The sequence below is a fragment of the Tachypleus tridentatus genome, chromosome 7 (assembly GCF_004210375.1).
Source record: "Tachypleus tridentatus isolate NWPU-2018 chromosome 7, ASM421037v1, whole genome shotgun sequence".
Lineage (NCBI taxonomy): Eukaryota > Metazoa > Arthropoda > Merostomata > Xiphosura > Limulidae > Tachypleus > Tachypleus tridentatus.
Window position 1 is genome coordinate 122,372,967 of NC_134831.1, and position 27,028 is coordinate 122,399,994.

General features: G+C 35.5%; 1 protein-coding gene across 1 annotated transcript in view; it reads left to right on the forward strand.

Annotated features, from left to right (window-relative positions):
• The first annotated feature begins 325 nt into the window (after positions 1-325).
• LOC143256515 (homeobox protein DBX1-B-like) overlaps positions 326-27,028 on the forward strand; it is a 40,470-nt gene continuing 13,767 nt past the window's right edge. The window contains exon 1 of the mRNA XM_076513848.1: positions 326-988. Coding sequence (XP_076369963.1) covers positions 544-988 — 445 coding nt within the window. The 5' untranslated portion in view covers positions 326-543. The remainder of the gene's footprint in view (positions 989-27,028) is intronic.

A 27,028-nucleotide genomic window follows, 5' to 3' on the forward strand; every position in this document is an offset into this window, starting at 1 on the left:
AAGAATAGAGCTTTCACTGATATTTAGTTTCTTTCTGCTAGGATTCATTACAAAAAAAGAAGCCATTCTTAACCTGAGCTGTGAGCTCTCTCGGTTGTTTCTCATACATCACTGCTGTCAGTAACACACTCCCCACTCCGATACGAGATCTCACACATCCGCCTTTCAACATCAAAGAGGCGGGTTTTCAGTACATAATCGGCACGAGCCATAGACGATTTTAACCAATCAGTGTATCGTTCTCAAACCGACCATGCATTCATGTGACGGCCTTATAAGCCGGCCTACCTAGTTTATTGGGTGCTCATGTGTCGCAGTGCGCGCATTACAAAATCATTTCGAAGCCAGCTCGGGCTTTTGTATAATTCATGGCGAAGGCGCGAGAAACACACAGAGTAGTGCTGGCGCTGACAGATCGGTCGTCGGAGTAGGATAGACAGAACACTTTTTTTTTTTTATGAGTGGTTGAATAAGGACCAAGTAAAGAGTTCGCGAGGCTATAATGTAGTACATGTGGATCTGAATGTCCTAAATAAGAGCGGCATGTATCCTAATGTAATAGCTCAGCCAGTTTATCCTACATTATTACGGTGTCCGATCGCCGCGGTGTCTCTCCCCGCATCCATACACCAGCCGTCTTCTTTTTCTCCATCTGGGACCCCTCCTTCGAACAATTCATTTTTGGTGGAAAATCTTTTGCGGGACCGAGCCGTAGTTGCTGCTGCAGGTCACCACGGGCCATTCCTCGCTCGTCCTGTACCGCTCTCTCCGTGCACTGGAGGGAGCGCGGACATCTCGTGCTCAGCGTGTACGGGTTACACCACGTGCTCGACCATCGGCACTGACTCCTTAACGTCTATGAAACAGTTTGAGAGTCTGTCTTCGGAAAACAAAAGAAGTGACTCCCAGCACCTGAAGTTTGGTGTCAGCGCCATTTTGTCTCCTACTACGGATAAAATTGTTGCCAGCCGGTCCATTTTATCAACAGGTAAGTCTGTTATATCAAGGTAACAGTGTGGAAATCTGTGTAATTGTTTCCCCCTAAACTATGCAATACACTTCTGTACCGATTACACAGGTTTCCTATATATATATCTTTTTATCACTATTGTCGCTTAGCGTACTATTGCTTTGTTTAAGAGGCAAAGGCACATTTCCTTCCGTAATAATACCTCGTCTAAGCATGACACACTGTAAGACAGTAAATAGGGTTATCCATGTTGTTGTATTGTTGCTAGTTGGGGGCATAATTCAACAAATAAAACTAAGACAATCCTTAATTAATACAAGTTCAGATTTGGTATACAAAAGAAATAACCCCAACGTCAGAAATCAGCTTATTACAAGAGTCAATGAAATAACCCCAACGTCAGAAATCAGCTTATTACAAGAGTCGATGGTTTTTGTTATAAAATAAGATGGGAATTTTATCAAACTTCGTTTCGTTATGTTTAACTAACTTTACGGCGAGGTTTCAACCTAAAATGTTTACGTTTAATGTTGGACTTATGCGTTCTTTAGGGGACAGTAAAATGAAAGGAAACTAATAACTAGTTAATGTTAAACCTAACTTGTGTTTATTAGTAGAATTATGTGTTGGTAGTGGTTAATATAAAAGGGAAATATTAGCTGGTTAGTATTACTTAACCTTGCAGCAGAGTTTAATCCTAAGTTGTTCATGTTTCTTAGAGTAATTACACATTTTGTAATGGTCGATGAAAAGGGGGGAAAATATAATAACTAATCAGAATTATGAAGTAACAATTGTAATATTACATATTATTTACCTTGTTAACAGGCCAAACAGAATTTCAGGTCGAGGTCATTTGTTGATCTATATTCACACACTTCAGTCTCCCATCCACATGTTTATGGTCGTGACTTGTTCACTATTTCGTTCCAGAAATAGATGTAATATTCGTGCTCTTAACGTTGACTCTCGGTCATCGATATAAATCGATAAGATTAAACGTGAAAAATAATTGATTCAGAATTGACCCGAAAAATAAAATTTTAGAAGACGACGTGTCCGTTAAAATTCGTGCAAATTAATCTTATTATTTTATTTTGGAAAGAAAGACAAACAACAACAGAAACAAATACAGAATATACAGGGTGTTTGGAAAGTCACTGTGCACTTATATATTTAGTAACAAACATGTTACAATATAGAATACAGGAGGTAAATATGAATGTCAATTATAAACAATGTTGAAAGTGACCTCCGTTAGCATAAACACAGGTCTGGATCCTTCTTATTTTGTTTCTAAACACTGCTATCAGTTGCTGGTTTGAAATAGACTGAATATGATTAGAAAACTGCACAGTGACTTTCCAAACACGCTGTAGAATGGGTAGTTTGTGTTATTTGACTGGTTATTAAATTGTACATAAAATAATTATAAAACGCTCTCCACATAATCAGTTTTCCTTTTTTCTCTCATTTTAACCTACAAAACACCTGGTTGGTTCTCGATTACAGGCTCGAATCTGTGAAATACTATAAAATATCCCACCCCAACTTTAGTCTATAGGCATGTCATAAGAGTGAAAATTAGTTCATAGGCGTGAACTATGGATGTCAATGGTGTGGACAACCTTTCTCTGGCCAGTAGCTCAAATTTACGGACGACAGCAGATTTTGTTAGCAGCTGTGCCATAAACGTAAATACAATTAGAAAGAAAAACTCAAGAGCTGTCTCTTATTACTCATAAGTATACTGTCAAGTTAAAACCTTGTATTTCTGTTGAACCAGGGTCTTGTGTTAGAACCTTATCTTTATGTTTAATTTGGTAATTACCAGGATCTTGTGTCAGAACCATATATTTCTGTGGTAATTACCAGAGAACTGTGTTAGAACCATACACTTCTGTTTAACGTGGTAATTACCAGGATCTTGTGTTAGAACCATATATTTCTGTGGTAATTACCAGAGAACTGTGTTAGAACCATACACTTCTGTTTAACGTGGTAATTACCAGGATCTTGTGTTAGAACCATATATTTCTGTGGTAATTACCAGAGAACTGTGTTAGAACCATACACTTCTGTTTAACGTGTTAATTACCAGGATCTTGTGTTGGAACCATATATTTCTGTGGTAATTACCAGAGAACTGTGTTAGAACCATTCATTTCTGTTTGACGTGGTAATTACTAGGATTTTATTAGAACTACATATTTCTGTTTAAGGTGGTAATTACCAGGAATTGTGTTAGAATCATATATTTCCGTTTAACGTGTTTGTGTGTCACTATGAAAAATCCTATACATTGAATGGATGAAATGAAGAAATAGTGTCATTCAGTTCTTCACAGATACATACATACATACATACACATTAGCAAGTATTGCCAGGATCTTCAGTAAGAACCATATATTTCTGTTTAATATGGTAACTACCAGGGCCATGAATTTAGGTTTTCATAGGGCTCGATATAAATAATTGGACTATTAAACTATTTTACAATCCTTCCAATAAATGACCCGAATTGCCTCATAAGAACGTGGTATTCGTGGTCAGAAGACCGCCAGTGTGTCTGGAAAATGCATATTTCTCTACGTGCTACGCAGCTATAGCTTAAACAGTATAGCTAGGCTAGATACAATACACAATGGCATACGAATAATTTCCGTCAAAGAAAGATAAATGTTTCTGAAGGCTAATCCTATATCGTTTCTGCACAAGATGATTTGTCCTTTATAGAAGATTATAATAAGAAAGGCCGTTAGTAAATTACTGATAATAGAAATTTAGTCTTTTAAAATCTATTTGGAATTATAAATAAATATATACACTCTCGTTTTCGTTTCAGGACTGTGTGTGAATAAAAAAATAAATGAGCCATTTCATTTCATTACTTCAACTATTCGTTCACAATATAAATGTGTGTGTGTGAACTGGTACCAAACATGCTGTTGGTATGAACATTTTTTGTCGCCACTATGAGCAAAACCTAAATATTTGATAAGTGAAGTGAATAAAAAAAAACGGAATTGACCACTATCCAGTTCTTCACCTTGTATAACCACACAGTATCAGGTATAATAATTAAACTTAGTAGATTGTTTAAACTTGAATACCAAGTTAAAGGGAGGTCCAGTTCAAACTACACTTTGATCAAGTTATTTTATTACACTCTACATCAACAACCTTTAAAACTGGTGAGAGAGATGAGCTGGGGCCATCTTAATTTGATACGTGTATTGTTTAGATAATCTGATAGGTTTCCTAAGTTTAGGTTACGCTAGCAAACTGATAGCAGTTAGTCTGTGGGTGTGTCTAAGTACGCTAGCCTCTCGTGATCAGTAACCAACACGCCCCAGGATTTGCATTTCGTGACGGTGTTTAAATTAATCTCACCACACGGACATGAGGACTTCATCAGTCGTTTTTGTGCAGTTGACGACTTAATTGAAGGGTAAATAACACGATGAATTTCCTCTTCTCACGTTTTCTTCATTACATAGGAATCAATATCCCAAATCTTGTCTGCCTATACCATACCAATCTGGTACTTTGCTACCAACTCACTTATAGATTTACTTGTCTTTCTTTTAGTTGTTTTGAATTTCGCGCAAAGCCACAGAGGGATAAATCCGCTAGCCGTCTCTAGTTTAGCAATGAAAGACTAGAGGGAAAACAGCTAGTCAATATTACTCACCACCAACGTTTGGGTTACTCTTTTACCAACAAATAGTGGAATTGGACGTCACATATAACGCTTTCACACATATTCATTGATGGAGGTTCGAACCCTTGATCTTCGGACTTTGAATCAAGTGCCTTAATAAGGGCTCTACTTCTTCTATATTATGCCCAAAAAGTCAAAAGAAACACATCGAAACATAAAAATTACCCACGCCACAGAATGTGACAATATCAGAGTTTTTTCGTTGTTGCAAGACGAAATATATGCCTGTGGTTGAAATCCAATAGTACTGGTATTGTTTTGGCATTAGGCAGGGAGGGTAAAGCCTGCTACTTCAAACGTGAACTAAAACAAAATATTTTATTATTACCAGAATCTGTCTTGGCCTCGAGGCTACAGCACTGGTCTCGTAATCTAAAAGTCGCGATTTTGAATTACGTTATCAAACATGTTCGTCCTTTTAACCATGGGGATCGCGTTATAATGTGACAGTCAGTCTTGTGAGAACATTTTATTTGGCAAATTTATAAACGTCTACTAAGTGGACCCATGTGCTATTACTTTAGTGTCATGTGGTCGCGGGCTGACCGGCGGGCAAACCGTGTGGGTTGAATCGGTTTAGCCGTTGAAGCTTCGACTAATACTATTTGCTGTCACGTGTACAATTTATTTTTTATGCTAGTACGTCGTGGGGGAAGGGAGTTCATAGGTACTAACTCAAGGCTTTACAGTTCAAACAAAAGAGACTCGAACCCGAGACTTTATTGATACGTCCAAACAGTTAACACTACACACATAAATACAGTCTAACTTGCTAAGGTTTATTATAGACAGTTAGTTATTACCAGGTGACTGATGTTAAGAAGTACTAATACTTACAAAGGGTATGAAGACATCTTTAGTTGACATTCTGACTGAGATACTGAGCTGTCTGAATTACTTATCTGACTAACAAACTGGACTTATTTTCCAAGTCCTTTTATATTAGTAGAAGAGTGATTATCAGCCTACTCAGAGATACAGCTGGTTATCTGTTTACAATTGCTCTGAGTTTGTTTCGTGACAAAAACTCTTATCGAGACACCGTTAATCTGTTAAACTTTGTTTACGAACTTCTACGTTCTCCAGTTAATTACTAATCCTCTTTTAACACGGGATTGGTTGATTTAACTGACTACACGACCTCTTCTCTATACAAGTAAAGTATTTCCTTCACCATCCGAGAAGAATGGTCAGATTATATCGTCGTCTCATTAATCGAGGTCTTCAAGTTCAACATCTAAGTTTGTATGTTTTCTTACAAGCTCGCTGACGTCTGATTATTTAGCTCAACATTCATGAGACATTTCCTCGATTTTAGTTTGTAGTTTCGATAACCTCCTATAACTCCAAGAGCGTCTATTTGTTTAATGTAAACACATAACTAAAGTCCCTCGGTGTGTTTCTCTGAAGTAGTGTCCTAAGTGATGTCTCTGTATTCATTTGATCTTTGGTAGCATCAGTTATTCATCAACAGGTTAATTCTACTGAGACACGATTTTCAGTGTTTGCTTAAAATATCTGTTCTGTCTGTAAACATTATTGATTAAAAAAATGTTCGCTTATACTACACTGGTAAAGTTGGTAATAACAGTACAGTAATCATATGGTCGCGTGTTGAGATCCCTTATTATGGGCCAGGTGATTTAGGCGCTTGATTGCAATCTGAGGGTCGCGGGTTCGAATCCCACCAAACATGCTCGCCCTTTCAGCTGTGGAGACGTTGTAATGACGGTCAATCCCAATATTCGTTTGTAAAGTGTTTGTTTTTTGGAATTTCGCACAAAGCTACTCGAGGGCTATCTGTGCTAGCCGTCCCTAATTTAGCAGTGTAAGACTAGAGGGAAGGCAGCTTGTCACCACCACCCACCGCCAACTCTTGGGCTACTCTTTTACCAACGAATAGTGGGATTTACCGTCACATTATAACGCCCCAACGGCTGAAAGGGCGAGCATGTTTGGTGAGACGTGGATGCGAACCCGCGACCCTCAGATTACGAGTCTCACGCCCTAACACGCTTGGCCATGCCGGGCCTTGTAAAGAGTAACCCAAGGGTTGGCGGTGGGTGGTACTGACTAGCCATCTTTCCTCTGGTATACCACTTGACGGCTAGCACAGACAAGCTATTATTAGCTTTGAGCAAAATGGAACAAAAAACATATTTTATTTAGTTACTGTTTATTGTATTGGTTTTGGTAATAACGTTGAACCCAGCTGAGCAGTACAGTTGGCATGTCCAAGTTTTTCGTTCAATACTGAGGAGGCCCGGCATGGCCAAGCGTGTTAAGGCGTGCGACTCATAATCTGAGGGATGCGGGTTTGCATCCCCGTCGCGCCAAACATGCTCGCCCTTTCAGCCATGGAGACGTTATAATGTGACTGTCAATCCCACTATTCGTTGGTATAATTGTAGCCCAAGAGTTGACGGTTGGTGGTGATGACTAGCTGCCTTCCCTCTAGTCTTACACTACTAAATTAGGGACGGCTAGCAAAGATAGCCCTCGAGTAGCTTTGTGCGAAAAACAAACAAACAAACAATGTTGACGTAGAACGAAATGAATTAAGATAATTTTAAGATTACATGTGATTAGTTTTGTGTTTATTATTTATAAAACTGTCTTTATACATTATGGTAGGTAACAATACCAAGAAATTTTAGAGAAACGCTTACAGTTAGTTCTCTTTATGAAAAAAAAACAAACATTTACATGTTTTGTAACTTTATCTTAGAAATTAACTTTTTTTATTTTCGTAGTGATATATATCGTGTTCAGCACAATTTTAAACACTTTATCACTTATTCATATACTTATGCATTCGACATTTTCCTTCTATATATTTGCCGCTGAGACAAAATAGATTCATTTGGTTTCTCAAACACAATTATCATGAAATGATTGTTTTATTTTTATGTTAATTAATGAAATTTAGCTCAATGTTAGTTTCGGTAATTCCAAAATGTTACTTCCAATCCACCATCAGGTAAAAGTCTTGCTCTGTTTTTTAATTAGTCTGAAGAGACGCCAACTTTACGTAAGATGACTGTTCTACCGATAACGCTCCTATAGCTCATACGTAGAATGAAGGGTCTCGTTTACGGCAATTCCCCCTTGGCTTAACCATAAAATTAAAAACAAAAAAATTATGAAGCTCTCTTAAAAACGTTTGACGTAAATAATGCCAGATCAAACTGAAACCTTCCAAACAAACACAGAATTATACGGATAATTACGGATAGAACTGATTGAGTAGAATTATACGAACAAATTGTGCGGATAAAGGTAACTGAATATAATTAAACGGATGAAAGTGTCTGAGTAAAATTATGCAAACAAAACTAACTGAATAGAATTATATAGTTTAAAATGTCTGAATAAAATTATACGGATAAAACTGACTGAATAGAATTATATAGTTTAAAATGTCTGAATAAAATTATACAATACAAAACTAACTGAATAGAATTATATAGTTTAAAATGTCTGAATAAAATTATACGGATAAAACTGATTGAATAGAATTATATAGTTTAAACTGTCTGAATAAAATTATGCAAACAAAACTAACTGAATAGAATTATATAGTTTAAAATGTCTGAATAAAATTATACGGATAAAACTGATTGAATAGAATTATATAGTTTAAAATGTCTGAACAAAATTATACGGATAAAACTGACTGAAAACAATTATATAGTTTAAAATGTCTGAACAAATTTATACGGATAAAACTGACTGAATAGAATTAAATAGATAAAAGTACCTGTAAAATTATACGGATAAAATGATAAAAGTACCTGAATAAAATTATACGGATAAAACTGACTGAATAGAATTAAATAGATAAAAGTACCTGAATAAAATTATACGGATAAAACTGACTGAATAGAATTAAATAGATAAAAGTACCTGAATAAAATTATACGAAATCTTACGGATAAAAGTACCTGAATAAAATTATACGGATAAAACTGACTGAATAGAATTAAATAGATAAAAGTACTGAATAGCTATTATACGGTCAAAACTGACTGAACGGAATTATACAGATACAAGTGAGCTGTCGAAGGCCTCTCAGGAGATTTGAAACGTTCGGCAGACGAAAACATGAAATAAACAATATTATTTTGCTGCCAGAAACGCTAGTACATTGAGAATGGCTTATTTTTTTCGGTTGTTAAAATGCACTTGTTTTCTGCTCTTTACTTTTTTTTATATCTCAAACGTCATATGTGCTTAAGTGCATGCGCACAAAGTATTTGTAAGCTTGAACTCATAGGAACAGTTTCAACCCAAACCCAAAGAAAACATTTTGTTTATTAATACAGATCGAAATATACTTTGGAACAGCTCACAGGCGGGTAGTTTGTTACTATCAATATAAATATCTGTACCAATTAATTATCTTAGGTGTGGAATTGTTGAAACCAAATAAATATGAACGGGCAAACTGGCATTGTTTCAAAAGAAGTTAAACAGATTTAATACAAAAAACAAAATACCAAAAAACTTTTAATTCCAAATAAATAAATAGCAGCTGAAATATGCATTTAGTAATCAGTAGTAACTAATAATGATAGAAATGAATGAAAAAAGTTGCTCTGAAACAACCGAAAGATTTTATTTTGAGTACATAACCTTAGGCCTACACCAGACAATTTACAAACGTGTGAAAATTCAGAATATATAACATTTTCAATCAGTATTTTTATTTATCGTCAACTAAACGTATTTTATTGGTTCTGTTTGCTTAACTCTTAAGATGTGTTTCATGGGTATTAACTTGACGATATCTTGTCACAAGACACATCATGTTAACTTGACGACATCGTGTCACAAGGCTTGTGTTAACTTGACGATATCTTGTCACAAGACACATCATGTTAACTTGGCGACATCGTGTCACAAGGCTTGTGTGAACTTGACGATATCTTGTCACAAGACACATCATGTTAACTTGACGACATCGTTCACAAGGCTTGTGTTAACTTGACGATATCTTGTCACAAGACACATCATGTTAACTTGACGACATCGTGTCACAAGGCTTGTGTTAACTTGACGATATCTTGTCACAAGACACATCATGTTAACTTGACGACATCGTGTCACAAGGCATGTGTTAACTTGACGATATCTTGTGACAAAACACATCATGTTAACTTGACCACATCTTGTCATAAGACACATCATGTTAACTTGACGATATCTTGTCACAAGACACATCATGTTAACTTGACCACATCTTGTCACAAGACATGTCGTGTTAAGTCGACAAGATAAGCTGTAAATGGTCAAACTTCATGTTTTCTGAAAGGTTTTAACATTTCACAGACTGTAGATCTTCACTAGCATTAAAAATATTTCATAAATAATTTATATTTGGTGTTTGTTATTTATATATAATTCACATATAGATCGTTTAGTCCAAATGTTGACTTGTTTTTAATCCCAAAATTTCACGATGGGCTATCGATGGTGTGCTCATCTCGAGCATCGAAATATATTTTAACCTTATAATCCTCCAGACTTATTACTGAGCTGGGAAGAGGGAAGCTCTCTGAATGAACATGAAGTGTGATTCTTTAAATATTTTTGTTTAAAAGTGTCCAGTTTAATTTAAAACGATATTATTTTCCATGCGCATTGCAACTTTGTACATTATCAAATAGATACCCAGTTCAGACACATAAAGTAAATTCATCATTTAAAAAAAAATCTGATTTTGTAAATTAACACCTTAAGCATTTTAAAATTTGTTTTCTACGTTTTACCATAGCCAAATATAAAATAACCGTCTACCAGTCGAAGAATATAACTTCCAAGCCTTATACGTGTTATATTAATGAATTGTTTTTCAATCTGAATATCATCCCTTATTGATTTGCTTGCAGACTGACACACACATTCTGTTTGATAACGTTTTGAATATTTTACTCGTGAGAAATGAAGAAAATATGAAGTAATATACATCACAATCTCTTAGATTTAAAAGTTACTTTTAATATAACTTCCTGGAGCTTTCGTATGATATTTTATAACAATAACCTCGATGTGTAAATCAACTCTGGAGTGACAGACTTTGAAGAGGTTGAGTATTTGAACGAAAATCGGATATTATGATTCTGAAGATGGCATATCATACACGTCAAGTCATAAAAACAGAGAATAAAGATAGTGAAACAGTGTAGCGAAAGAATATATAAATTACAACAACGGTAATGAAACAGTGTAGCGAAAGAATAAATAAATTACAACAAAGGTAGTGAAACAGTGTAGCGAAAGAATATATAAATTACAACAAAGGTAGTGAAACAGTGTAGCGAAAGAATATATAAATTACAACAAAGGTAGTGAAACAGTGTAGCGAAAGAATATATAAATTATAACAAAGGTAGTGAAACAGTGTAGCGAAAGAATATATAAATTACAACAAAGGTAGTGAAACAGTGTAGCGAAAGAATATATAAATTACAACAAAGGTAGTGAAACAGTGTAGCGAAAGAATATATAAATTACAACAAAGGTAGTGAAACAGTGTAGCGAAAGAATATATAAATTATAACAAAGGTAGTGAAACAGTGTAGCGAAAGAATATATAAATTACAACAAAGATAGGAAAATTGTGTGAGAAAAGAATATAAAAATTACAACAAAGATAGGGAAATGGTGTGAGAAAAGAATATAAAAATTACAACAAAGATAGGAAAATGGTGTGAGAAAAGAATATAAAAATTACAACAAAGATAGGAAAATGGTGTGAGAAAAGAATATAAAAATTACAACAAAGATAGGGAAATGGTGTGAGAAAAAATAATATAAAATTACAACAAAGATAGGAAAATTGTGTGAGAAAAAGAATATAAAAATTACAACAAAGATAGGAAAATGGTGTGAGAAAAGAATATAAAAATTACAACAAAGATAGGGAAATGGTGTGAGAAAAGAATATAAAAATTACAACAAAGATAGGAAAATGGTGTGAGAAAAGAATATAAAAATTACAACAAAGATAGGAAAATGGTGTGAGAAAAGAATATAAAAATTACAACAAAGATAGGGAAATGGTGTGAGAAAAGAATATAAAAATTACAACAAAGATAGGAAAATTGTGTGAGAAAAGAATATAAAAATTACAACAAAGATAGGAAAATGGTGTGAGAAAAGAATATAAAAATTACAACAAAGATAGGGAAATGGTGTGAGAAAAGAATATAAAAATTACAACAAAGATATGGAAATGGTGTGAGTAAAGAATATAAAAATTACAACAATGTTTGAAATTTACAAACGCAGTCTTGAGGAATAAATGTAACTTAGTCATATAAATTTTTTATTTACTTCTGTAAAAGGTTTTATGATGTATAATTGTTAATTCAAATTGATTACAGCCTTATTCGTGTAACTCAGTATTACAAGTCTTCAGAACGTAACATGAATATTTTAACGTTATACTAAAAACAAAAACATTAATGTCGTAAAAGAATAAAGCGTGGCAGGTTTCGAGTGCAAGAACCCAATTTTAGAAATTAACATCTTTGTATAACAATTTCTCTCAAGTTTAATTGATATTTAACTGCTAAAAAATGTAAGTGGGCGAATTGGACTTCGGTTTCAGTTTATGATTGTTTGATTTCTTTATCACCGCAGTTTGGAGTTAAATCAGCTGTAGTTTCAACTGGTTCTTTATTACCGGACCACATGCACACCACACTAACTCGTTTGAAACTTTATGTGATATTATATTTTAATCGATACTTTATGAACTATTATTGTTACATCATTGTTTGACGTTACATTTCTACTATTTTCTTATGAGTAGATAACATGCACGTTCTAGTTAGACTAATTTCTTGCTGTATTTTAGTATTTTAACCGATTATTTATTAACTTGTTTACCATATTTATTACGTTGCCTTTTGCCGTGTATGCTTTAACCGTTTATCAATCGGTCGGTGGCATTTATTAAATATTTAAACTGGTTTCCTACTGCAGGGGCTACTGATAAAATTTGCTCACTGTTGAGTTATTTAATTAAAGCTATCCCTGTTTAACATTTCTACTCAGCACTGTGCTAATTGGAGTAATTCACCAAGTTAACTACTGTACATTTTACTGTAATAAGATATCGTCAACATAAAAATCTGACAGAATCTTTCAGACATCTGTCACTGGAATCATGTCATCAGTCTTCTCTAGATCTGACGTCACCTAATACACAAAATGTGATTTGAAAGAAAATGCACTTTTAAAAAAAAATTTGAGACCCGATTCATCCATCTACAGGACGGTCCTAAGATGATCGATACATGGCTATTAACCTGTCTCAAAACGTAAGGGCTGCCTGCAGGCGATGGTAAGTAGTCAGTCCTATCTGTATATACCTCACTACAGATGATTTATGAGTCCTGTATACAGGAACCAGAAACTACAGTTTTGACGACCTATGAGCTCTGTACATAGAACGCGAAACGATGACGATTTACATGTCGTGTAGAACGGAATCCGAAACGACAGTTTCGATGACTAATGAGCCCTGTACACAGGAATCCGAAACAATATTCTTACACAGTCTGTAATAAAGATACATTTGCAAGCTACGCATTGCTCACACGGTCTATCCTATATTCGCATAATTTCACCAGTTCCTTTAACAATTAAAACAATGATCTACACTGTATCTAAAATCTCATCCACAACTGAAGCAAAGTGTTTGTCTACCTTCTCACGCGCCCGTGTAATTCTGTTACGTCAAATGTACATTTACAAATAGAGTTTGTTTATTACCAAACACGAAACTTCACACTGGGCCATCTGCGATCTGCCTACCACGGTTATCAAAACCTAATTTTAGTGTTATAAATCATCAGACGTGTCGCTGAGTCATCGAAAGATGGGTAGATTTGTTTGTTTTGAATTTCGCACAAAGCTACTCGAGGGCTATCTGTGCTAGCCGTCCCTAATTTAGCAGTGTAAGACTAGATGGAAGGCAGCTAGTCATCACCACCCACCGCCAACTCTTGGGCTACTCTTTTACCAACGAGTAGTGGGATTGATCGTCACATTATAACGCCCCCACGGCTGAAAGGGCGAGCATGTTGGGCGCGACGGAGATGAGAACCCGCGACCCTCAGATTACTAGTCGCATACCTTAACACGCTTGGCCATGCCGGGCCTAAGATGGGTAGAAGGAAAGCTTAGAATGAAAGATTCCAAAAGACCAATGATTTTAACAACAAAGTTATTCATTCTTCAGCTATATAAGAATATAATTTATTCTGTATTCACGATAATCAAGCTGTAGACGATAAAAACTATCAAAATAAAATAAAAAAAGTATATTCTCTGAAAATGTCTACAAGAATGTATTTGTGTTTATATATTTGTATTTCTTGGGATTTAGGTATAGAACAAGCTGGACATGTTAAATATTAAGCACAAATGTCGGTTATGTTTTAAACGTACTATTAAGAAGTCTGAAACAATGCTAAAAAGAGCAGTGTTTTGTTAACCTAAGTGCCGAGAGAGAGGAATACAATATCGGGTTTACCCGAAAAGATGTCTTATGTTAGGGCGAATGGGAAACATTTTGCCCGGAACAGTGTATTATGTTTGGGCGAGTGAGAAGTAATTTGTCCCAAATAATGTATTATTTTTTTGGCGAATGGGAAACATTTTGCCCGAAACAGTGTATTATGTTTGGGCGAGTGAGAAGTAATTTGTCCCAAATAATGTATTATTTTTTTGGCGAATGGGAAATATTTTGCCCGGAACAGTGTGTTATGTTTGGGTTAGTGAGAAGTAATTTGTTCGAAATAATGCATCTTTTGGCGAGTGGGAAATACTTTGTTCGAAACAGCGTATTACGTTTCGGCGAATTGGAAGTTCAATGGTTATGGAAAGTTTAAAAGTCACATACACAGCCACACGTCTTTCACAAACATTCTGACAGTTTCGTGGTAGGACAAGTCGACATTTTGAAAAGTAACCTATCTTTAAACATATTTCCAGAACATCTGAATATTTATTTTATTGTTTGCGGGTTTAAGGTCTCAACCACGAGTAACATAAATTATTATATGAATTATTTTTCTAAGACTTCAGTCCACTACGTAGACCCGGCATGGCCAAGTGGTTAAGACGTTTATTGAATAATACCTACATGAATCCTTCTTTCTTCGTCTAGGGACCCGGCATGGCCAAGGGGTTAAGGTGGTCGACTCCTACTCCGAGGGTTGCAAGTTCGAACCCCGTTACACCAAACATACTCGTTCTTTCAGCTGTGGGGGTGTTATAACATGACGGTCAATCCCACTATTCGTTTATAAAAGACTAGTCTAAGAGCTGTTAGTCGGTGGTGACGACAAGCTGCCTTCTCTCTAGCCTTACACTGCTAAATTAGGGACGGGTAACGCAGATAGCCCTTGTGTACCATTGCGTTCAATTCAATCCTCTATGTACTAGAAGGTTCATCCATTTTTATTTTTATGTCTTTTTCACTTCTTTCTGTCACACGTTTATTACCTCTTCCTGTGAGAAAGGGCTAATTTTGTAACATAGGTTTTTGGAACAAACATGTAGGTAGTAAAAAAGTAAAACTTTTCTTATTTGATTGCTATGTGTTTTTTCAACCATTTTTTTAAAGATAATTAAAGCATGAACATGGACGAGCAGGAACATTAATAAAGAAAAAAAAACACATATAGAGAGTGATATTACGGCTCTTCGCTGAACGGTAAAGGATTTTTAAGAAAGATTTTCAACTAAATTCATCATGGTATATATTTTTTCATTTTTAAATGTATATAAAAATAATTTATCATTAAAATATCAGTTGTAATATATATATATATATTAATGGTGGCTTCCTATGTGATGTATGTTGCAAAAGCGAAAAAAAATATGTACTCAGCACTCAATGTTTGTATTTTATTTACGAACTATAATATTAACAGAGGGCGTTTCGAAGATATTTAAATGCATAAATATTGCGCAGAAAATTGTATTACATTATTGTATAGCTTCAATATATGATATTTTCTAGGTTGACAAATGGGCCTGTTCTGATGTTCATGGGAACTTTTGTTTGTAGTTCAATTGGAGTCATAGGAGAAGCCATGCAGTACTGAGGCTCAATCGTATTAAATGGCTTTTCCTTTCCATATCGTTATTACAGTCTTGAAAGGATGGAACGTAATACCACTGAATCGAATAATCCGCTGTGAAATTTAATACAAAGTTATTAGCGCCTTCAACGGGGATATCTCCCTCTCCCATGACCCTGTCCCGAGCAGGGACACAGGAAACAATGACCATCGATTCATGACTCCTAGCCACGAAATAGTTTCTCGTGGCTTGCACGTGCCATTTAGGGATTGAGCTTCTGGCTTCCTGCACGTGCCATACGGACTTGCGCCTGATACATCTGTGATAGTTTGGTTTTGGATAATAACGGTTTGGTGTGCGTGTTAAGTTGTTTAGGCAGTGTGGTGGGTGTGTACGTGTGTCAAGTTGGTTCGTCAGCGCGAGCTATTTTTGCATAAATCAAAGTAAACTGACTGTGTTGCATCTTAAAACATTAAACAAGTAACGAGATACGTTATTATATGCGATCAAACTTTCCTCCAAGTCGTTTCGAAAGATTTTGTTACCTGTATTCGAAGTATTTGGTCAGTAATCGAATACTATTGGCCCTCAAAATATCATCGAGCAGAGTAAATGTAAGGTGATTGGTTGGCCAACTTATTGATAAATGGTATTAAAATATATATAATACTTTGTATCAGTCATTCATCTGTGTATAGCAGCTGAACATACACAGTTCAGAAGAATATATTTAAGAATATAAATGCTAAATTTTGTTCAAAGTCTATAAAATTTCACTATGGTGATTCAAGAAAAGAAAAACACATTTTACATACAGTTCACCACCACAGGATGTCTAATTTTGTTTCTGTTTTTTAATTTGCTCTTGTACCTGGTTGGAATTTCCTGAAACCAGTATAATTTGGTATGACGCAATGAATTAAATGATAGATCAGGTTTCATATTGAACGAGTTTGTTATAAGTGTCAACAGTCTTTTTATGGTTTTTACTACCTATTGTAATCCACAACCCTTCTCTCTCTCTTCCTGTATATTTTTATAGATAGATAGAAAGAGAGAGGTGTTAGCAGCAATCAATTTCATTTAAGTTGCAAGGTTATATACACAACAACCAGTTTAGGTGTATATGTTGTTGTCGTTTTTTATTTCAAAGTGGCACAGCGGACTAGAGCCCGTGGTTCCCTACCCGTGGTGGAGAGCGGTACAGATAGCCAATTGTGTAGCTTTGCGCTTACTTACAAACAAACTAACAAATTTTCACGGTATATACATTCTGGGCTCGATCATATTTATAACTTTCCATCTAGCATACACAACAAGTCGATTTTTTTTATCCCTCTTTCCATGGTTCTCAGAGGTCGTTTGGTTTCTTCTGAATTTCACGCAAAGCTACACGAGGGCTATCTGCGCTAGCCGTTCCTAATTTAGCAGTGTAAGATTAGAGGGAAGACAGCTACCCACCGCCAACTCTTGAGCTACCTTTTTACCAACGAATAGTGGAATTGCCTGGCATGTTATAAAGCCCCCACAGCTGAAAAGGTGAGTATGTTTGGTGTGACAGGGATTCGAACCTGCGACCCTCAGATTGCGAGTCGAGTGCCTTAACCATCTAGCCATGCCGGAGCCTTTATTGTGTGTATGGAGATGTTTAATCGTTTGGATTTATTTCATTAGACAAGGACAAAATTATTTTGCCCAACAAGTTGTGACGACAATATAATTCCAATAGGGCCTGGCATGGCCAAGCGCGTAAGGGGTGCGACTCGTAATCCGAGGGTCGCGGGTTCGCGCCCGCGTCGCGCTAAACATGCTCGCCCTCCCAGCCGTGGGGGTGTATAATGTGACGGTCAATCCCACTATTCGTTGGTAAAAGAGTAGCCCAAGAGTTGGCGGTGGGTGGTGATGACTAGCTGCCTTCCCTCTAGTCTTACACTGCTAAATTAGGGACGGCTAGCACAGATAGCCCTCGAGTAGCTTTGTGCGAAATTCCAAAACAAACAAACAAATTAATTCCAATAATTGAGATAAATATAAAGTAACTGATTGATAAAACTACTGTTAGATTGGCATAGAGTATTTTCTGTATTGTTTTCTTAACGTTTAAAAATTACGTATCAAGTTCGTTTTCTGTTTGGAGTTGATCTTGAAGACGTAGCTGATAGCTTGCCCATTGTTTTCTGGTCGTTAGTTAACGAAATATATCTTTGTAATAATAAATGATTCACTTGATACATAAAATAGTTGTACTTGCCACTGTATAACAGTTCTTAGAACAAAATAAAAGATTAGCGGTTCTTTTGATATATCGACTACTTTCTTACTAACTGAAATTAGGCCAAACCTGAAAAACTAATCTATCTGGTTTTGTTGTTAAACTTAAACAATAGGCTGTCTGTACTTATTTAAAACTGTTAATAAATGTAATTAACTATTGATGTTTTCTTTCAAAATTTTTAAGTTAAATTTTCATTTTTTTAAATCAAATTTGATACAGGTTTTATCTTTAGCATGTCGCATTCATGTTTCAGAGTATTTGTTTTTTATATTTCGCGCAAAGTCACACGAGGACTATCTGCGCTAGCTATTTTAATTTAGCAGTGTAAGACTAGAGGGAAGGCAGCTGGTTATCACCACCCATCGCCCACTCTTGGGCTACACTTTTACCAACGAATAATGGGATTGACCGTCACATTATAACGGCTGAAAGGGCGACCATGTTTGGTGCAACGGGGATTATTCGAACCCGCAAAACTCAGATTACAAGTCGAGTGCCCTTACCACCTGGTCATGCCGGGCCCTTCTGAGAATGTTAAGGGTATTTGTACTTTTTTATTTATGGCAAAGCCACTAAGACTATGAACTATGTTCCCTAATTTTGAACTACTAACCAGATAAACGTAACCATTAAGCATAATATTACCTCTCACTGAGGAACTGACCGCATTATTTTAACGTATCCATAACTTAAAGTGTGGGGAATATTTCGTGTGGTTTTGCACGTGATCGAACCTGACTCTCCAACTCGGAAATCCAGAGAATTATCACAGGAACAAAGTAAGCCGCGGGGTATGGGAAAGAATACAATGGTAAGGTATAACATTCAAATCCCGGTTAACCCGTGAAGCACGGATTTCTTTTTATACGCTCACTGGTGAGGTTCAATGTATTTCACTATGTTAAATACGTCTATGGTTTTTGTGGGTTTTTGCCTATTAAAACACTTAATGTTAATAACTGATATCAAATGAAAAAAAAAGTGCTAATTTCCTATTTGAAATACAAAGAGGATGAAACTAGTAAGTAGATTTGATGGTATTTTGGTTAAAATCAATTGTGTGTTACTCATGTTTCAGGGACTACGTAACTAACAAAGTAATGAACCCATAAGTAAGTTTGTGCATCAACAGGTTACGAAAGTGTGTTTTTAAATGGCACTGAAAATCCACTTACGTCTAAACCGCTGTAAGATTAATGTTTATCTGTAGAACAATATATCTTCTGCTCTGGCGTGTTCCTTGAGTTACGGATAAGAAGTATATCTGAGGTCCGTGATGACGAGAAATCCACTTGAAGTAAAAATCGTATTTTCAAGACGGTTGGTATGGGTATTAAAACTTTAAATAAAATAAAGTATAGAACAACGTTTCGACCTTCTGGGATCATCTTCAGATAAATAAAGGGAGTTTAAAACTGAGGAGTATTTAAAACCCGTACCAGCTGTCTTGAGAATACACGTCTCAGGTCTTCTCCGTGTGTCTTTCGGCTTAGCCCTCTCTTCCCGTGCCTATGGCCGGCTAGGGACTGAGTGTGACTTAGTGGTTAGCATGAAAGTCTCGTGAATCATATGGTCTACTTTTCTCGTTCAGTTGTCGTGAAATCACGCTCTGCACTTTGAGGCCGTAGCTGTGGTGTCAGAGCGACGGTCAAATCCAACTATCCGATTAGAGTAGCCCAAGAGTTGACGGCATGTGTTGTGTGCTGTTTACTTGCTTCTTCCCTTCAGTCTTTCGAAGCTAGCTCTCATGTGGCAGCTTTCCTCGAATATTCAAAACAAATAATTATCTAACAGTGGTTGAGTGTATGGAGATCTGTTCTTTTACTAATATTCAGTTGACATAACTCAGTGCATCTAAGATAAATTTAGTTAATTGTGTACAGTAACTTGTCAGAAACAGCTGTTGGTGATGAAAACGGTGCAAGTCATTCCAGTAGAAACTGTCTAGCTATTCAGAACTTTAGAATGCAACTGTTTTATCACATAAGTAAAATGAATAGAAAAGCTTGTTGTTTATAAAACACGGGTTTTCATTACTAGTTACATTTGAAGAAACTGACAGCGATCCTTTTCCAAGGAAACTGTTGAAAATGTCTTATTAACATCCTTAACCACTTACAGGTAGTAATGTGCACTAGAAACCAAGACATTCCTTATAGCATCCTTAACCACTTACAGGTAGTAATGTGTACTAAAAACCAAGACATTCCTTATAGCATCCTTAACCACTTACAGGTAGTAATGTGCACTAAAAACCAAGACATTCCTTATAGCATCCTTAACCACTTACAGGTAGTAATGTGTACTAGAAACCAAGACATTCCTTATAGCATCCTTAACCACTTACAGGTAGTAATGTGTACTAGAAACCAAGACATTCCTTATAGCATCCTTAACCACTTACAGGTAGTAATGTGTACTAAAAACCAAGACATTCCTTATAGCATCCTTAACCACTTACAGGTAGTAATGTGTACTAGAAACCAAGACATTCCTTATAGCATCCTTAACCACTTACAGGTAGTAATGTGTACTAGAAACCAAGACATTCCTTATAGCATCCTTAACCACTTACAGGTAGTAATGTGCACTAAAAACCAAGACATTCCTTATAGATTACCGACTTTTTCGTGGCGATAACTTTCCTTTCTTGAGCTGTTTATGGCCAAGAGCTTTATAGACATTTAATGAATGAAGATTATCTTTATTTTAATTATCGAAAACATAATTTTATGTTGTTTAGATATGAAGGGTACGACACCCAATATTTTTGTGCAGTTGCACTATTTACTCAATTAGTAGTCCATGAAGACGATAATTATTAATAATTAGTTGTTTGTGTGCGTTTATATATTAATATAATAAATAATAAATAGACACGTCTAAATAAAAACGTTTTCTACAAAGACCGTGTTACAATGGAATTAGCTCAGAAAAATTGTTTAGAAACGTCACAGAAAACAAAATTTAAAAGTTTTCATTTAGAAGTTGTATTATTTATTACCATTTATCCAAATTTTTCTTCTTACGTCTTGCGAAGTAACATTCATCTAAAAATATAGATATGTTAAAGGCGTGGAGATACAGAGATACGATTCGAACGTTGTATTATGAAGCCATGATAGGATAGTATTGATACGTCCGATACGAGACGATACTTTTTACGTATCTTCATGAAATTTGGTTTCGGTAAACATTACAAGTCTTTTGTACAGATAAAAATCAGAATTTCTAATAACTTATTTCCACTAAACATTAATAATTCAATAAAGAAAGATCAGTGTGGAGTACTGGATGTTGTCTTCACTTATTTATCAAAAATCTTACGTGTAAAGTCACATAACAAATTAACAACAACAAAACAGATGTTAATTATTTTGTTTTACGTCTCTTGTCAGCTGTTGTTTAGTTGTTCAAACCTGAGAAGTTGAAAAATTATTGTAAAGTGTAAAGTATTTAAATAAGACAATGTTAGTAATATAAACAATAAATTACAGACGTGACTGTCAAACTATGTAACAAACCGTTGGTAAAACTTTGGTATCTAGATACGTATCGTATCGACTGCTATGATGAGATACACACCTCTGTTATATACATGTATTTGTGTGAGTGTGTTACATATACATATAACGCTTAGAATATAAAAACTGTTTTAATTCACTAGTCATTACCCTGTAAATTTATAAAATCAAATATATATTGCTATCCTTCAACACAGCCTGTACATTTTACGTTCGAATTATTCTAACTTGAAATTAGCATATCACATTTCTAAAGGGAAGTAATCCGTGATCGTGAGTCATCTACACTTGTTTTTTAAGAAGTGCGAAATATATAAATGTTCTTTCATGCGAAGCTAAATTTAAAAAAACGAATTGGGGGGGAAAAGCAAAGTTTCATCATATGCCTAAAGACTATCCTTCCAACAACTCCATTTACCATCATTAAAACAACCTTGGGTTAGCTCATCTTTAATTCAATCTGCTTTGTTGCAAGAACATAATAATGAAACCTAGTGTGAAGTCACAGGAATAAAGTTATAGGCTTAACAAAATGTTGTGTGAAAACACAAATTTTTCTCGTTATGTTCGGACGTTTTTCTGTTTACTTTACGACAAACTGTCTTAATGAATGGGTTTTGTTTTCTATACACAGTTAGTGTTATCTTTTACTTATTTTTAGTCTCAGGTCCTGTCAATTTATGTTGCATTCAACAAAGGCGTCACGTTTTTTGCGGCTATCCAAGGTTAGAGCACAACCAACGATTGTCTTAGCCCGTGAAATTTTTTGTACTCACCGCGTCTATCGAACCTCGACTTTTTCAACTAAAGGTTGACTCATTAAACAATCAAACAATTTGTTTTATTACACCACAAGATTTTTTTTGTCAAAAGGAGGCGTCTTAGATTATTTTAAATTATTATCTCATGGCTAATATATTTGGTTTTAATAAGATAATACCATCGAATAGATTAAGATAAGACGTACTGGGAAAAACGCAACAACCGATTGTTTATTTACGACGTTCACAAAATAAAACTATTTTAAAGTCCATTTTGCATTATTAGTCGTACCACTTCTATCAGACCAGACGTAAGTGTTTAACTAGTAAAGATAAATTATTCAGTGAATTCGATGTTTAATCCCTGTGTTGGATAAAGATGAGACAGTTCATTGAGGAACTTTATTGTTGAAGTGAATACACCAAATTAAGTCAAAAGATTGGAGAACGTTTATATTTGGATTTCAGTAGTATTCTTGTTCATATCTAGACCCAGCATGGCAGGTGGTTAAGGCACTCGAATCGTACTTTTAAGAGTCGCGGGTTCGAATCCCAGTCGCACCAAACATGCTCGCCCTTTCAGCCGTGGGGGCGTTATAATATTACCGGTCAATCCCTCTATTCGTTGATAAAAGAGTAGCCCAAGAGTTGGCGGTGGTTGGTGATGACTAGCTGCCTTCCCTCTAGTCTTACATTGCTAAATTAGTGGCGGCAAGCGCAGATAGCCCTCGAGTAGCTTTGCGCGAAATACAAAAACAAACAAACAAGCTGATTACGAGGAAATCTCTTAAAAAAAAACATATCTAAACTGAAATGTCCCATGCAAATTAGGGCAAACGTAAATAAGCTCCAGACGTTGGGTTCGTTTTTTGTGATATGCTCACTCCAGACTTCTTAAATGCGATTTGTATCAGTTGTCTCTAATTTCGAGCTGACAGACCAGAGAGAATCCAACAGTACTTTCACTGTCAACTGTTCTCTGATCTAATAGTGGGATTTGAACCATTATAGTTTTAACGTATTCACGGTCTCAAAGCATGGAACTCAGATGAGAACTTTAAATTCACAGTCCAGCGCGCTGAACATTTTACTGCGTTCTTGAGAATGGACTAGAAAGTGAACGTCTTCTCTGGTTAAGATGACCGAGTACTATTATCCACGGATTAGGATGTTTTGGAGGACTGGTACAACTTGATGGGCGGGACAATCAGCTCTCAACACTTTAGGATCCAAACACTAAATATGCTTTCCCTTTCAGTCTTTAGAGAGTTGTTATATTATGCTAAATCCTACTATTAGTTGATTAAAGAGTTGGCGGTGGGTGATGTTGACTAGCTGCGTTCCTTTTAGTCTGTCACTTGAAAATGAAAGATCTAGAAGGTCCTCGAGCGAAATAAAACAAACAAACAAACTTTTTCTTACATAATTATTACAAACTTAATATGGAACTGTAAGAGCACTGTGTGAAAGAAACCTATCTGACGCATGAACTAAAACCCAGTACTTAGACTGTGAATTTAAGGGCTCGTGTTAACTATAGTTAAGTAAGTATATATACTATGAATCTAAGGGCTCATCATAACCATAGCCCAGAGATCCAGCATGGTCACGTGGCTAAGGCGCTCGACTCGTAATCTGAGAGTCGCGGGTTCGAATCCCCGTCGCATTAAACATGTTTGCCCATTCAGCCGTGGGGGCGTTATAAAGTGACGGTCAATCCCATTATTCGTTGGTAAAAGAGTAGCCTAAAAGAGTTGGCGGTGGTGATGACAAGCTGCCTTCCCTCTAGTCTTATTCCGTTAAATTAGGGATGACTAGCGCAGATAGCTCTTGTGTAGCTTTGCGCGAAATATACAAAATACAAACAACTTTTTTGAGTGATAAAGTAGCAAAATGACAAACTTTAGTATTTTCTCTTCTCTGCCATTCAGTATTTGTAATTCACTTATTCAGTGGAGCTTACAACGGCTGATTTGTAATTCGCGTTAATTGTTTTAAGTATGCCAGACTTGATAACGACTTAAGTAAGCAAATCGAAACGCTATCTTTAATCAGGTGGGTAAATTCGTGAAAATAAAGAATATTTATTAATGTATTTGTTAAGCGCAGAACTACACAAGCAGGCTAGCTATTTGTGCTGTGTCCAAAACATTTTTTTTTGCGTTATAAGACCTTAGATGTACAATTAAACACTTTGAGATATGTCTGTAATTTTTTTCTCATCCAGACAACATTTAACAAATACCAGGAAAATACATAAACCTAAAATAATATATTAGCTCTAAATCATTACTAACGTCCTCCAAAGTTCCCCGCTAGTACAGCAGTAAGACTATGGATTTACAACGCTAAAATCAGTGGTCCGATTCCCCCTCGAAGGACTCAACAGATAGCTTGATGTGGCTTTACTGTAAGAAAACGCGCACACACATACACGTGCTCCAAGAGCCAAGGGATGTCCTAAGACTACAGTTTGTTGAATATTAAAAGTAAGTTCAATCCAGAATCTTTAAAAGAGGGTGATTTAAGACGTATCTTTCAGACAAGTTTTCGTTTATTAAGTGACAAATGTGAAGATGAAACACATCACCATAAAGTCTCTACACTAGCTAGTACAAAGGTCTACCCACTGATAGTAAACTCAATATATATCAGTAAAGCTACATTCTCAGAATCATTAATTACCAACTGACAACTTTTTATGCTTGTGCTATTACTTTTTTATGTTTAGTTTTCATCTGAGGTACGAACGAGTTTACCTGCAATTTGGTAGGGAAGATCGAAGTATCACGATAGTCAGCAGTGGGATTAGTAGACAGGAACACTTTCAAAGCAGCTACAGACATAATATTATACTCGGCTTGATGTACAATACCTATTAGGGTGATTTTTAAACGGTTTCTGAATACCTCTGTGTGACATTTGAAGACTTCTATGTTTCTTATGTTTGGTCGTTAAGTTCGTGATGCGCTGAAAGATTTCAGTTACCTTACCAATTTCAAATCACATGTCGCAGCCCAAACACTAAAAAAGCGCGGGAAATGCTTTGTTATTTAGCCAGTATATTAATAGTCCTAGCATTCGTTACCCACTATTATCTATCTAACCACTATTTATTTATTACACGGCATACCATCAACGGTTCTTTAAAAACTGGTTTATAAAATTCGCTAATGTGCACTGAATGTTCTGGTTAAAACTATCCTAGCGGAATTAAAACAAAAAAATTTAGGCTTAGTCCTATTCGAGTTTAAAAAAAATATATTTTAGGCTTAGCCTCACTCGAGTACGAAGCAAACTTTTCTTCGATACGTCGTTTAGTATAAAATAAACGTTAGCAACTTCGCCTCAACCTTTGTTTACTTTTTACGCCATTTAATATGAAATACACGCTTACAACGTTTTTCCAAGGCAAGCTTTTCCGTTACTTGCGAGTTGTAATTTTAAACTATCCTTTCCATTGATTTATTATCTGTAATTTCATCTTGTTGTAAATATTGTTAAGTACAACTGGTTTTCACAATCACATCAGCTGAATAAACTTTGAAATACCGAAATGTATCCAATAAAAAAAGAAAAAAAACAAAGCAAAATAAGTGAATAATATTTGCATAAAACATGGTTTTCAAAAAGAAGTTATGTCAATAAAATCAGTAATTGTCTGACATGTTGTTACTGTACTCAAATTATCGGTTCATATCAATATTTTGTTTCGCAGTATTGGTGCCAAACGCATTTTTACAAACAATGGTTTGTACAAATAATTGTTTATCTTAATGTGTGTGTGTGTGTGTGTGTGTGTGTGTGTCCGTTTTTCTTATAATAAAGCCGCATGGAAGTATCTACTGTGTCAACCGAGGAGAATCGAACCGCTGATTTTAGCGTTGTAAATCCAAAGACTTACCACTGTTCCAGCGGGGGATATATTTATCTTGAATAAATACTCTGTGTTTGTCCGCACGTGAAAGGCATTGGTTCAACACTAGGCTAGTCAACTCATTTATTATTCTATACTACCTGGAGTACCCGTTCTCTGGACGGAAGTTATGTAAATTCACGATTAATGAAAGGTTATCTTAAGACATGAAGAGTTGCTTCCCTCATATGTAATTGTAAAAGAACAAAAAAACCGTAAAAATGCTTACAAAAACTGTAAAAGAAAACCTGCTAAGTTGCACATTTGCATGCATCTCCGCATGGACCCAACAAATCTTTATGTCAAATCTGGTGAAGATCCATCAATAGGGGGCAAAGTACAGGTAAAAAAACACGCGAAAACGCCCATAAAAAACTACAAAACGCAAAACTGAAAACTTGTATGTACCTAATGAACCTCTACACTCATTTTGGTGAAGACCTATCCACACCATGCGACGTAGTTACATGTTTATACAACAGACAACTGACAGTAGTATTATATTTATATAGCGTTCATCAGAATTTGTCTCTATGTAGTATAGTTTCATTTACTGGGCTCGTGAAATAAAACACAGAAATGTACGGGAATAAATGCGAGTTACCAATAGAACAAAATTAATAAATAAACGTTGGCCAAGTTACATCAACAACAATACACTTCAAACATACGTTTTGTTGTATATATATATATATCCTTGTATCTATAGCTTTGTTTGTTAGGGAAATAATGAATTCTAAAACATAAACTTAAAA